Source organism: Aulonocara sp. 'chitande type north' Nkhata Bay, linkage group LG8, assembly GCF_057382095.1.
Source record: "Aulonocara sp. 'chitande type north' Nkhata Bay isolate Kocher_YH1m ecotype deep benthic linkage group LG8, A_spYH_male_GT1.1, whole genome shotgun sequence".
Lineage (NCBI taxonomy): Eukaryota > Metazoa > Chordata > Actinopteri > Cichliformes > Cichlidae > Aulonocara > Aulonocara sp. 'chitande type north' Nkhata Bay.
The window spans coordinates 676,914-691,194 of NC_141351.1; the positions used below are offsets into that span (position 1 = coordinate 676,914).

Sequence of the window (14,281 nt, forward strand, 5' to 3'; positions counted from 1 at the left end):
TCGATTTATGTTCTTCAGGGCAGACAACATCTTAACAAGTAGGGTTTTTTTCATGAACTCAGGGACATCACAATGAATTATGGCATTTTTCGCCTCTCCTTTCATAAGGGATGAAAGGAAATGAATGAATAATAATAACACTAATAATAATAATTTTCAACTACTTTAACAGAATTTCCCAAATGAAACATTTGTTATCTTATCCTGTCTCATTGTTATTTCTACTAAAACAACTATAATTAAACGGAACATACATTCGTCTCCGTTTTTTAATATCATAGTATCATTGTTTTGGAAATATACACAGAGATCCAAAGCACTGGGTAAAATAAATGATGTCGAACTTTATAGATCGAATATCTGAACTCTTGAAAGAAAAACCACCACAACAAAAAAAAAGTGACAGCCATTCAATCCTTCTCGGTCCATCCTCTGACCACTCATGCAGCGTGATGTGCGTGAATCACGACATACCATCATGTGGAGTGATGTAGGCAGAAGCCCACAGACTGTGATTCACTGTAAAGGAGGAGCCAGTTAAACAGCGTGGACTGTCGGAGAAGAGAGGAGGAGAGAAGAAAGCGAGCTGAGGGCTGTGAGACGACGAGTCGGCTGAAGCGAGAGTGCGAGGTTTACCAGCTTTTTATTTCCTCCGGAACCCTCGACGCTGTCATAAAGAAGCCTGTGAAGTGAAGGACTCTCAGGATGGAGCGGATGGAGTCAATGGAGCCGATCTCGGCATACTACACCACGGATTACCCGGAGATCCAACCAGACAGTACTTACGGATCCAAAGAGACAACCGAGAGCCAGGCAATGACTCCACCACCTCCAACATATGACGAGGAGTTGGTGCACAAGGTACGACCATATGGTCATCATGATACAACAACAGGTTTCATAGCCAGGAGCACTTTTATGCACTTACTTGCTGCGCGTTTTTTTCACGTGATTTTGCTTCTTGTTTATTTCTTCTTGTTTATTACTGGTGAAATGTGAGGAAACGTTTCTAAACCCCGCAGCATCCCGGTCCTTGACCGGATTTGCGCTCACGTGGTGCTGATTTACATTCAGATGCAATTTATAGTTGGTCTGTTTCCAGCCCTAATGTGTGTCAAATCACTTAATTCCTTCTGAGATGAGCTGTCAGCTTACAAGAAGGTCCCCCTTCACATATGAGCCGATTACTTCCTGCTGTCAGGGCAGGAAAGCTTTAAAAGAGGTCACTTTCTTTGAAAAAATGTCTTAACCAAACGCCAAATTCCCAAAGCAATCCTCACATTTAGGTGTTGATCACCAAAAAGTGCTGTAGAATAAAATTACATTTCAAACTCAAATTTTAGTTGACAAGTACACTTTCAGTTTCTCCTTACTGCGACCCAAAGCTCAAATAACCCATAAATACAACAGTAAATACACTAATTTATTTCTGACACCTTAAATTCCATAACTCAAACACACTAAAATACACAAACACACTAAAATGTCAGAGTGAATGTGATCCTGTTTTGACTGTTGTCACAAAAACTGTACAATATAGCCATTTGTATTCAAAAAGCTTAATTGCGCTCGCAGCAAGCAGTTAAGTTACATTAATGTCTGGATTTAAAGAGAACCACTGAATCCTTCCTGGTGCTCCCATTTGACCTCACTGTTGATGGAACAAAGATAAAAGAGGAGCTCCCTTTAGGCTTCAGTGAAATGTCACATTGTATTTCAGAGCTGTGTTGCAGAAACCATTTCCCTTCAGTCTGGAGGAGTCATGTCATTCAAATGGCATATCTTTCTTCTGATAAGCATCTGGCCTCCAGCCTGCTATGTTCTAATTTCTCTCTTTTTAGATATAGCAACTGAGCAGAATTAGCACATCAATACTCTGATTCAACTGATAAGACATAAACTTTAAAATTAAACTATCCGGTAAAGTCAAAAATGTATTCCCTTTAACTAGCTGCCTTTAATTGCCTTAGAAATTTATTATAATCTTGCTACTTATTTATTTATGTTTGCACTCATAAATGTCCCAGATCATTGGGTGCACCCTTGGTTTAGGTTCAGGGTTATTGGCAAGGTTAGGCATACACTTATTTTTAAGTTTATAGAGAGAGTCTCTGGGAAATTAACAGAATCAAATTCACTTCATCTCTCTGAAGTCTAAAGGCATGTGTATGTGTCATCTTAGTGTGGAATGTGATTGGTTGGGACCAAAATGCAGACCCTAAAGGAAGGTAGAATTAAACATGAAATGAATTAGAGCAGGCCGGGCCCTGCCATTGACTGACCTAGGTGGAAGCACTGCTGCAGCACACAAAGCATTGATATCTCCACCAAGCTGGGTGCAGAGGTGGTGATGGACAGCATTACGGAGGACCAGGCTTACTCTTTGAAGATGGCGGGCTCAGACAAAGCCTATCTTTTAAATGCAATTCAGAGTTTCCTTACATAGACTTGGGCTGGGAAGCAGCCGATTATTGTTCAAACAACACAATTATAATTTGTGAAATTGAAAATGAAATAACTTTTTTATTTTATATATATTTAATATTTTTATTTTATGAAAAGTCTGGATGTACCTCTTTACCATTCTCATGCATGTGCACACACATGCACATGTGGTCTGCGTCACTGCCATAACAAATACATTCTGTGCACTGCCAGCTATAAGACCTTATGCAGAAACGTTTGTGATTTTCCTAATAATTTCAAATGAATTTCAATCATAAAAAAGGTTGTGAATACTTGTGTAAAAAGATATTTTAAGTATTTAAGTTTTAATAAATTTACTCCCAAACACTCCAAAAACCATCATCACTGTCATGGGGTGGATTTTGTGTGTAGATTTACTCGGCATTGTTTGGCTGTAAAGGGCTAAGGAATGCAGTGCGAGTCTTCACAAAGATAGATGCAATTCTAACATGTGACTGTTATATCAGCTCACACATATACACACCACACACAGACTTGTAGTGTCAGGGAAGCAGGTGCACTGAAAGGGGTCATATTCTAAGAATACACCGTGTTCTTTGTGTCTAAATCAAGAAGAGTAATTTCAAGTGAACTTGAAAAAGTCAGTCTTGCCTTTTTGCCCTTCCTTTGCCAATATAAATAATAAAGGGACTAATAAAGGTTTATCCTATCTTTTGTACTCACTCTTCTCAGGCTTTCACTCTGCCTTACCTTTTCCTCCCAGGAGGAGTTCTAATTACACAACAAAAAAGGCTCTTTTTAAGAGCTCGTTGGTGAGGCCAGTACTTACTCATGAAGCTGAAATGGTTACAGTTGCTTTGTGGATTCCGTTCTGTTATTAATTCTCCCTTCAATACTCACAGTTGTCCCAGATGACATTTTTAATAAAGTCAACCTAAAACTGCTTTTGTAATATTTTTGGAAAGATTAGCTTAGAGACATCTTTACAGACAGAGTGGTTTTGTATTTTTTCTTACTGCCAATATTTCACATTAATACCCACAAAAACATTGCATTCTTTTGTATCTCGCAGTGGTTTCCTGTTTTTTCCATTCTCTCCATGGCCCTCATCCAAAAGACACATTTTTAAAGCTGCAAAGCACTTTTTTTTTCTTTTTTTTTCATTTTAAAAAAGTCTGTAAGTGTAGTAAAACCATGGTAGCTACCTGTCCACCACAAAAAAGCAGACATCACTATCAACTAGCTGGTTGAGTGTTTAGCTAAATAGCGGCAGACCAAAACAGAACTAAAAAGGTGGATACAGGACTTTAATTTGTCTAAAAAAACAAACACTTGGTCTTACAGATTGCAGGGCACATTGACTTTTAGTATTGGAAACAGTGACTTTATCGCCTGTTGTTCTGTGGTTTCAAACCCCAGCTGTGCAGTATATCAAAGCTTAAATCAGTGGCAATTTGGAAACTGTCAAGCTAAATTACATTCTGGTCAATACTGCACATGCTCCAGGAAGAGAAAAGTGACATTTCAGAGAACTGTATCACTCTAAATTCACCACATCCCCTAATGCTGTTACTCCAACGACTTGTAAAAAGACATCCCATGCTTATTGCCTCAGTAACCTCCACAGAAGCTCATACTGAGGCTAGAAAGGAAATTTGCAGGCACTTAGCAATCTGCCTGTGAACCACAGAGATGAGAGAAATCTAATTCTTCTTTCTCTCGCGCACTACAACACATATACACAATATACATCATCAGTGTGTAATTCCCAAACATCTGTGGTGCATTCGCCTCATTACCTCCTGTCTCTAGAGGGGTTTCATGAGACAGTCTCACTTCTCGGCTAACTACAATTTAGTAGCATCACCACATGTACGTGTGTAGTGAGTACAATGAGTATGTTTTTTTTTTCTCAGCACTAATTCCATCTTCACATGTACACATGGAGGCATTATGTTACACACTCTCAGTTATGTCCAGTAAAGAGGGAAGTGATACAGCTGAATCACAGCAGGATCAGATCAAAATATTTAAATAAATTATTGTCTTCAGATTTAGATGCAGTCAGTGGCTTATGTGATCACAGACTGCATGTAAAAGACAGATGTATCTTCCACATCCCAAAAAGTTAATTCTGTTCATCTGGACGTGGCGTTTTCAGTGGGAGAAACATTTCCTCACTCATCCAAGTGACTTCTTCAGTCTCAGCTGACTGCAGATTTCCCCAACTTTATAAACAGTACATGTGCATAATGACCGAAACTAGAATCAATGGTGAAAAATGGACTGTCAGGTCAGTTTCTTGATCGTTAATGTGATCAACAACCACTGATCAAAAACCATTGATTAATGGCCATGAGTACCATTCACAGAGAGTTGGGGAATGGCTGCAATCACAGCATTATAAGATGGTCAAAGATGTACCCTTAGGCACCCTCTTCAATTCAGAGATATCTGTATCTGTGGGGATGGTGTTCGCTCTGCGTTGTACCATCCTGATGACACCCAGTTTGTGCTTCAGTGGATGAAGCAGAAGCACAAGCCTTAAATAATGATCCGTAAGCGTAGGTTTATAGTACACATCAACTTTCAAATGTCCCCATTACTGATGGAAATCTCACAGTCTAAGAAGGCTAACCTGTCATTTTTCATATCATCTGTGGTGAGCCTGAAATAATTTTTCTACTGAGTTAATGTGATCAGTGAAATGTGGTATATCCAGTACACCACTTCCTATGTCCCTACGAAGTAGTGTACTGGCAGATGTTAGAAAGTTTGACCTGCAGTCTTACCAACAGCCATCAGGAGTAGACTTCCACTCTTTAGAAAAAGAGCCCTAATCAGGCACCAACTGGGTACCTGGTTATCAGCACCTGGAGTACCAGAAACTCAAAATAAGAGTCAATAGCAGAATAATCTGTTTGACGTTGGCAGAGAAGATTTGGTTTTTGATGTACACAACCCACACACTCAACTCTGCTACTCAAAATGCATATGCATTTTTTGTGGCACTATTTAAGGAGAAATAAACAGATTTTTCAAAGCTATCAAATTTATTGCCTAAAAGCATTATTACATCAAAGAAAAACCAGATACAAATTTCCTTAGGTTTATGCTGTGAGTTTTACTGTGCGGCTCCCCACCTTTCAGGACACAGTAAACTGGAAAAGCAGAATACATGTAAAGCCTCTCTGTACAAGGTGTATTTCAAAGGAAGAATAAGGAAGTGAATTTGCTGGTGACTCCTGAGTAAAGCTGATATGAAAATTCACTGGATGACTGATGAGGCAGTATCCATATTTAATCCAGCACACTGGGATGTAACTCTTTTCTAAAAATCCTCCATATGCTGAAATCAAATGAGGCTACAAAAGCTGCTTTAGCTTCTCAGCTCTAATCCTTTCCTCCATTCCCCCCACTTATTTTATTTATCCCTGATCATTCATAAAGCCTTGAGGCAAAATTGAGTTCAACCACTGCCTGGTTTATCTGATGAGTGTCATGCCTTCACTTTTTTCTTGATTTGTCTTAGTTCTTTACAAACTGCTCATCATCAGATCAAGTTCAAGTTCAAGAACTTTATGCATTCTATCCCAATTTATGAACCTTTTTCTATTAGTTTAGCATGCCAGAAAACTCACCTGCTATTATTAAAGCAGCACTGAAAAACTCAGCGCTTTAACCCCTGGGCCATTTGTCATTCAGTGCAATTTTAAGGCAGGCCTACTTGTGCATATCTGACCAAGAGCGATAATCACATTTACTGTCTTTTCACACAATATTTGGCCACAATGACAATGAGTACTCCTGAGTTTTATCAAGACAGGACTGGTTGAAATTTTTGTTGCCTTTTTAAGACCACTTTATTACATTTCCATGGTTACTATTACTAGACATCAAGTGAAGACCACTTCTGACAGCACATCTGCATTTGAATCATAAAGCAACTGTAGTGGATGCTCCAGCCCAGTAGCTCTTCTAGTATTCTACCCCAGTGATTAACGGCCACTGCAGCTAATTAGTGCATAAAATACATTACTGAATGTGTATTAAGGTGAAATCTAAGAGTGTGAAGATGAAGGTTCTTTCATGAGAGTTAATGAATGGAAGTCTATTTTTTATGCCTAACTTTCTTTCTATAAACATAATTAAGATTTTTATTGTCTCAACCTGCCACTCTATAAAATGCATTTGGGTGTAAATGAAGAACTACCCTGGTGCCACAGAGAGGAAAGAATGTGAATTTGGCAAAGAACAAAGATTGGCATTGATTTCGGCACTGAGTTTCTTAAAGATGGCATTTCCTTTGCCTTGCAAAGGGTTACCAAAATATTTACATATATTTTATTCAAAACTTATATGTAGCCAATATACCCTAACCTATGCTTAAAAAATTTAGGTTTAGCCTTTCTGCGATTTTTAAAGCTTTCAAGAACAAACGTTCAAACACAGGTCTTTTCATTGCCTGTCTTTACAATCTACAATCCTTTTAGTTGTCTCTTCCTAAACATAACCACATAATGATGAAGAAATCCATCATTCTTGTGGCTTACTGCATTATTTACTGCATTTTTCTTCTGGCAATAATATTTATAATATATTTCACTACAGGATAAAATGTAGTCATTTGGCTGTCACAAGATAAAAGCCACATAGCCTGCATCAAAACTCCCAGATCACTCCTTGAAGAGAGCAGAGAACAGCTTGACTGTGTCGCACTTACTTAATCTGCCACAGTTAAAGGACACTTTGTGGGTGTGGAGGTGGTGGGTACCCTGGTGTGACTGAAATTAAAGCGCAGTAGAAAATGAAATATTGACTGATGGTCCTGGTGACTAAGTTGGATGTGTGAATGCTGCCTTTCATTGATTCCATTGTCTTGAAGGTTATCTCCTCTGGCTTGTGAGTCATGCGGTAATAGTGGTACACTGCCAAGCTCTTAGAAAAGAAAATGTCGGTGCTGCTTGGAAACAGAATTGTCGACCATGACACAGATGTTGACTCACAACTGAAAATTATGAAATGATTGCAAGCATTCAACCATAAAGAGATTTTCAAGGCCAATTGAGACTGCAGCCAGGCTACTTCCTGCTGCTCCCGTATCACTAGGGGTCACCACAGCTTACTCTGTGCCTCTACCATATACTTAGACCATATATATAGAGGTAAGAAATTTAACTGTGGGATTTTATGTGTTTTCCTACAGACAATCCTGGTTGGGGACAGTGGTGTGGGGAAGACATCTCTGCTGGTGCAGTTTGATCAGGGCAAGTTCATCCCTGGCTCATTCTCTGCCACAGTGGGCATCGGATTCACAGTGAGTGCTTGGAACAATTTTTTTTTTTATGAAATTGGACTGGCTTTTATTTATCCATGGTTTTAGATTTGCCTCTGGCATTTCAGACATTAGCAGTGTGGGAGGAGGCAACCTAAGTGTCATTGTGTGAGAGGTGGGGTACACCTTGGACAGGTCACCAGTCTGTCTCCGTTTTATATATATATGCAGATTATACAACTTATATGTATAATCTGCAAATGAATACTTTCCATCCTCTTTAGAGTTTGCTCATTTCGATAAAAAGCTGATGATTCACATTTGCCACTCAGTGCCATTAAAATCAATGCAGAAGAGAGGTTGTAATGAGCACAGGCAGTAGCTAGTGTGACGTCACTCACTGGTTTGTAAGTTCTTATTATCAAGCCTCAAGATGACCCTTTCTGTCTTGGTGTTTTGAAACCAGATGTGATGAGAAAGGGATGGTTCTCATTGGCTAATGACTTGTGATTGAAAAGTAATTCACCGGGAGTATCCTCCTTTGTGAAACTTATCACTTGATTGATGAAAATTTACAAAATGGGCCAAGCAGATTATTCAATATAGGACGTCAGGGCCAGGGAAACATTTCCTTACAGTCATTGGACTTAGATGTGTTTTTGCACCTACATGTTTCACTTTCCAAGCCTTAAAGCTACATCTATCTTTAATACTATCTACATTAATGACATGAGAATGTAATTAGAACCACCCCGCTGAAATCTTAAATGGTGAAATTTAGAAATATTTTTTAAAACAATTCTGAAGTTTGCAACGATTTAATATAGTATTAAATGAAGCAAGTGGGAGGGTTTTCTTTCCCATAAGTTTTTATACGTTGTGACTTCTTTTTGCAACATGAGTCACCCCCTGCTGACCATTAAAAGGAATGGAGGTTTGAGGTAGTTGTACATTGCCTCTCTCACTAAACATATATTTCAAAATCTGAAGAAATAAAGCCACAACTATCGACAAACATAGATAACTTGTCTTTGTACTTTGCATTTTTAATTTGTTCTACTAGCTGCTCGTACTGTTCTTCTGTTTCTACCTCTCTCAGAATAAAGTGGTGACTGTGGATAACGTAAAGGTCAAACTGCAGGTCAGTAAGTAAATCAGTTCCAGTGCAAAGTTGATGTGCTTACACAATAGCACTCTATTTTTAGAGTAGTGGCTGGTTTCCTCTTGGGCATCACCATTATAAGTGAAAATAAGAAGTAGCCAAGTGGAAACAGGCCAGTTCTTTTCTGTTTCAGATATGGGACACAGCAGGACAGGAAAGGTTCAGAAGCGTGACACATGCGTATTACAGAGATGCACACGGTGAGGCGATACAAACCCTAATCCATATCACAGCATCACAGGTGTTACATTGGCACTCAATTTTTGTTGGTTCTCTTTCCAAAGCTTTGCTCCTTTTGTATGACATCACCAGCAAATCATCTTTTGACAACATTAGGGTAAGTCTGTGTTTGTACCCTGGGAAAATATGAAAATGTGCTACAGTTAAAGATTTATTTATGAGTGTGTTTGTATGTCTCTTGCTTCAGGCTTGGTTAACAGAGATCCACGAGTATGCACAGAGCAATGTAGTCATCATGTTGCTGGGCAACAAGGTAAGAGGAAATTGTTTGAGAAGCTTAGCATGTGGAGCAAAAAGTGCAAAAGAAGGATATGATCTGTGCTGAAGACAGAGCAGTTTCTGGATCAGGGCATTTTGTAAAGATAATGTAAACGAGTTATAAAAGAGTTAGAGCAAAGTGATAGTGCTGCTTTGGGTTCAAGTGTCAGGTTTAAGTATATGTAACAATATGAATGCAATGATAAAAATGTGAGTGGCGCCACATCGTAGGTAGCTTAGTAATAATAACATTTTTAAAAGCTATATATAACATATATGATGCTGTATCACATTTTGTTATATATTAAATTTACAAGTCCTCACAAAAAACAGTGTAAATTTAATCAAATGTACAGTCGCTGCACTACTTCAATCACTATGCGTGTATAAAAGTATCTGAACTACCAGCAAACTACTACAAACGTGTTAGACTACTAGTTTTATTACATGATCTACTCTTCAACATTGAATAGTGGTAGCAAACACTGAAAATTCCACAAGATATGTTTTCCTTTAGAAATATCCTGATTGATCTTGTATATTATGAAGTCTAAAAATGTAAATACTCATACCTGTGCATGGTTTTGTTCAGCTTTAAAAAAAAATAGCTGTATCAAGATGTACATTGTTTTTTTTACTTAATAGTTTAAATGTGTTTATTTTTCTGCACCAAGTCTTTCCTAAAATCCTAAACTAATGTGTGTTTATCAGGCCGACATGAGCAGTGACCGAGCGATCAGGAGAGATGAAGGAGAGAGGCTGGCCAGAGTGAGTATTTTATTTACTTCCATAAAAACAGAACTGATAGCGTTTAATCTGCTACTTACTGTGTTGTGCTCTCTTTGTGTGTTCAGGAGTACTCAGTTCCTTTCATGGAGACAAGTGCCAAGACAGGGGTCAATGTAGATCTGGCCTTCACTGCTGTGGCCAAGTATGACACAGATGCCACACAGTAGCTTTTGAACAGTCCATAAACTATAGATGTGTATGATCTGAAATGGTCCTTGTTTGAGCCAACAAGAAGTCATGTAATGGGACTAAACAAAGATAAATTATTATCATTTGCTTTGCTTTTCTTCTTCTGCCACTAATTTCATTTTCATATGACAGCAGCAAAGTTGTTACTACTGAATTTGAGATTGTTTTTTCACATCGCTCAATTTTATCTCACATCTTTGCTGAACATAGTATATATTTTCAGAAAATTCCAGGATTCATTATAAAGAAATGTTTCAATTCCCTTAGTACTATATAATTTAACGTATTTATTGCAAGGGATTTATTCTTAAGTAGTCCACTACTATTTTCATGATGCTATCTGTGTTTTCTTACCACAATCCTCTGCAGTAGAATAATTCTATCAATATCAGTGTTATCTTCTAAAATATGCCTTGTTCTGTTCTTCAGGGAGTTGAAGCATCGGGCCATCCAGCATCCCAGTGAACCCAAGTTCCAGATTCATGAATATATTGAGGCACAGAAGGAGAAGTCAGGTTGCTGCAGCTACTTTTAAAACTTATCTCCCAACTCTTCCTCCTCCCATAGCTCTGGGCGAACAGACTGTCAGAGACACATTACTGAGTGGGAGGAAGCCCTGTATCTCACTGCTGCTCACAAAATGTTACACTGCCATTCATTCAAGACTAAAAGCCAAACGTACATCAGTGGATTAACCATGCTACAGACCCACACAAATTTTCTTTAGCTGAATACCTCCAACTCTCCAGACGTCAGTTTGCACTACTGATGCTTTCTAAAGTACATTCAAGGAAAGAGTAGTTATTTATTTGATATGTTAAAAAAAAATTCCTGAGGGAATATTTTGTAACTTAGATGATCAATATTAGTCTCTTGTATTTGTTTTGTTTTTTTAATGCAATTGCAGTCAAGAGTTAGTAAATCTGGAGGCAGGAGCAAACAGCTAGCCTGACCCTGTCACAAACCACCTACAACTCCATAACATAGTTTTCTCATTTGTTTAACATGAACCATGCTAACAGACAGTGTATCCTAGCCTGTTAGCATGAGAACTTTTACTAATTTTGATTAAGCGCAGTGCAACCGATGCTAAAGGAGCCTTTCATTTAGAGAATATTTGGTTATAAATCCAATTAAAAACCTTTTCATGACATTTACATGCATCTTCTATTTTTAAAATTGTATTTATTTATTTATTTATTTGTAAGTAATTATAATAAATTATAATTATCTATATAAAATGTATTTTCTCTTGGTGAAGTTATATGATTCATGTGTCTTTGGAACAGTTATTTTTGTTAATATTTTCTGTTGTTTCCTCACATGTGGACGGTAAGGCGCTAGGCTGGTTAGCGCTTTTGCCTCACAACAACAAGGTTACTGGTTTAAGCCCTGGTTGGGATCATTGTGTGTAGAGTTTGCATGTTCTCCCTGTGCCTGTGATGATTTTTCTCATGCATATTGGGTTAACTGGTGTTTCTAAATGAACTGTAGACCGTATGTAAGGAACTTAAACTACTTGGAGCATGTAGAATAAACATTGGCATGCAGAGCAATGCATCTGTGAACTGTGTCTCTGGGAGAAGGATTACTGTGAAGAGCGAACATTCGATACTAAGTACTTGAGTTGTTGTCTGTTATTTAAGGAGGCGTTATGTACATACAGCATGAGTTGAATAATTTTATATGGTGTTATACTGTGCAAAAGTCTTGGGTCATCCTTGTAATAGTTGCAGCATCTCTGGGGGGGGGGGGGGGGGGGGGGGGGGTGTCAAACCAAGTGCTCCATTGTCTGTTTTTCTATCCAGGTGTGCTTTTATTGTACATAAAGTGTGTTTGGGATCATTGTCATGCTGAAGAATTAGGCCATTATCAATCTGCTGCTTGCCCGATGGTATTGAATGCTAGTTCAAATTCTGACCATACTTATCTGCATCCGTAATTTGATCAAGTTTTGACAATATCCCCAACATCACTGGGTGAAACACAGCCTCAAACCATGAAAAGGTCTCCACTTACAGATGGCTGTTGAAACTCAACCTCTACTGGCAACTCATTGAGCCAAATTTGGATTTATCACTGCATAAGACCTGTTAGCACTGATTTTCACTCAAGTTCTTGTGTAATTTGGCACAGGTAAGCCTTTTCTCCCTGTTCCCATTCCTTAACAAGAGCCTCTTGACAGCCATCTTTCCACGGAGACCATTTCAGCACTGTAAGATCTAATGAGATGACAGTATTTAAAAAAATTATGCAAACTTGTTGCCTTAGAGAAACTAATTACAGTTTATTTAAGATATACGCAGTACTTTGAATAATCAGATTTTTCTGAGAATGAATTAATGAAAAAGTCAACTGATGAATATGTCAGTTGAAATAAATAATTCGTTTTTAGCACTTTATATAGTTTGTTTTTGCTCTACAGGCCAATTAAAAGCTCAGTTGCACATGCACGCTGAACATGCATTTGAAAGTGCCTCCATTTTTATTTTTGTATAAGAATACACTAATATGAACAGTAAATTTGGGTAATCAGTTTTTAAATGCTCAGGGCTGAATTTAGATCCTCCAACAGATATTTTCACAAAGCTGCATTACATTTTTTGGTTCCTCTGAAGAGGAAAACAAACTGTTTTCATTCATCTCCTGGCAGTAGCATGTATCTTAATGCTACACTGTGTTATTTGCTAACGCTGTAAGAGACATTCTGTACAGAGCATACAGGAGTTTTACCAAAACCTTTGAAATCTGAAATAAAAGAGTGGGAGTACAAGTTTTTATTGACCAGAAAACCATAATGAGCTGAAGAATGCCAAACTGCTACGTAAAGAAGAGGGGAAGTAGTGAGTGGTATTTCTCTCTGTGTCTGTCCCTCCAGGTTACACATTTTAAATAACACGAGTTAATACATTAAGGAAAGGTTGCTTTTGTGACATTTGTTTTGGACAGTAGTCTACAATGCTCTTCTGCAAATATTACTGCTTGATGAGTGTATGTTTGCTGTGTTACTAAGTTTGGACAGGTTTGATATACTTCTAAATTATTCAGATTGTGGTCAGCAGACCTTTTGTCTATTGAGCAGCTGTTTTGTTTTGACAACACCACTGCCACAAGCAGTGTTTTATGTGCTGTATGCTGGATAAAAATAAATAAATTATTTTTACCTGCAGGGGTGCTCTCTTACCTGCAGACAACCACCATAGCCGCAATGGTGTGTGTGTGTGTGTGTGTGTGTGTGTGTGTGTGTGTGTGTGTGTGTGTGTGTGTGTGTGTGTGTGTGTGTGAGAGAGAGAGAGATTACCATACCCCCGATGGTAATTGGTTGCAGTAAGTCACAACGAGCAAGGACAGATGGACTGAACCAATAATTTACAAAAACTAACGTCATTACTTTGATCTGTTTGTCAGAATCACCATCTAGTGCAGGTGCACAGTTGTAAAAACCCAACAGGAATTAAAAAAAAGAAACTAATTTCCTGTTTGTAGGCCTGGCCTTCAAAATAATAGCATGGGTTGTCTAACAGTCATCGTAGCCGTTCTAGTACAGCTAAAATAATCTACTCACTAAATTCAGTCCAGATCAAATGAAACATAAACTCCACCTGTTAAGCAGATGGACTTAAGAGAAGAAATTTTGTTGAGAAAGTAGGATAATTACTTTAAACTTTCAGACTTATCAAGTATGTGATGAAACCATCCTGTTCCAAATTTCATCTCATAGTATTTTATTAAATATCTGAATTTATGCTGTTAAAGCATTTCAAGTAACTAAGCTAGGTCATTTTTGTGGGGTCCCATTTTATCTCATATTGCAAGGTTTCATTGATTATTTACTTATTTATTTATCATTTTTATATCATGTATAATTTCATATCGTACAATTTTCTTAAAATTTGATTGGACATTATGTGAGGTTTGGTTAGACCATATGATTTTTATAT

The 14,281-nt window shown here is 37.9% G+C and overlaps 1 protein-coding gene across 1 annotated transcript; it reads left to right on the forward strand.

The window, feature by feature from the left end:
- Nucleotides 1–495: 495 nt before the first annotated feature.
- On the forward strand, nucleotides 496–12,082 carry LOC147322772 (ras-related protein Rab-37-like). The gene is made up of 9 exons (XM_086304924.1): nucleotides 496–861; nucleotides 7,634–7,744; nucleotides 8,802–8,843; nucleotides 8,998–9,064; nucleotides 9,149–9,201; nucleotides 9,292–9,357; nucleotides 10,074–10,130; nucleotides 10,217–10,293; nucleotides 10,770–12,082. The coding sequence occupies exons 1-9, from the start codon at nucleotides 706–708 to the stop codon at nucleotides 10,873–10,875; spliced, it is 735 nt and encodes a 244-aa protein (XP_086161050.1). The 5' UTR covers nucleotides 496–705; the 3' UTR covers nucleotides 10,876–12,082.
- The last annotated feature ends 2,199 nt before the right edge of the window (nucleotides 12,083–14,281 follow it).

Bases quoted from the DNA above. Each gene is read 5' to 3' on its own strand.
- LOC147322772 (XM_086304924.1), top strand. From the start codon at position 706: ATGGAGCGGATGGAGTCAATGGAGCCGATCTCGGCATACTACACCACG. The intron at 862-7,633 runs GTACGACCATAT...GTTTTCCTACAG, and splicing joins ACGAGGAGTTGGTGCACAAG to ACAATCCTGGTTGGGGACAG. The intron at 8,844-8,997 runs GTCAGTAAGTAA...TTTCTGTTTCAG, and splicing joins ACGTAAAGGTCAAACTGCAG to ATATGGGACACAGCAGGACA.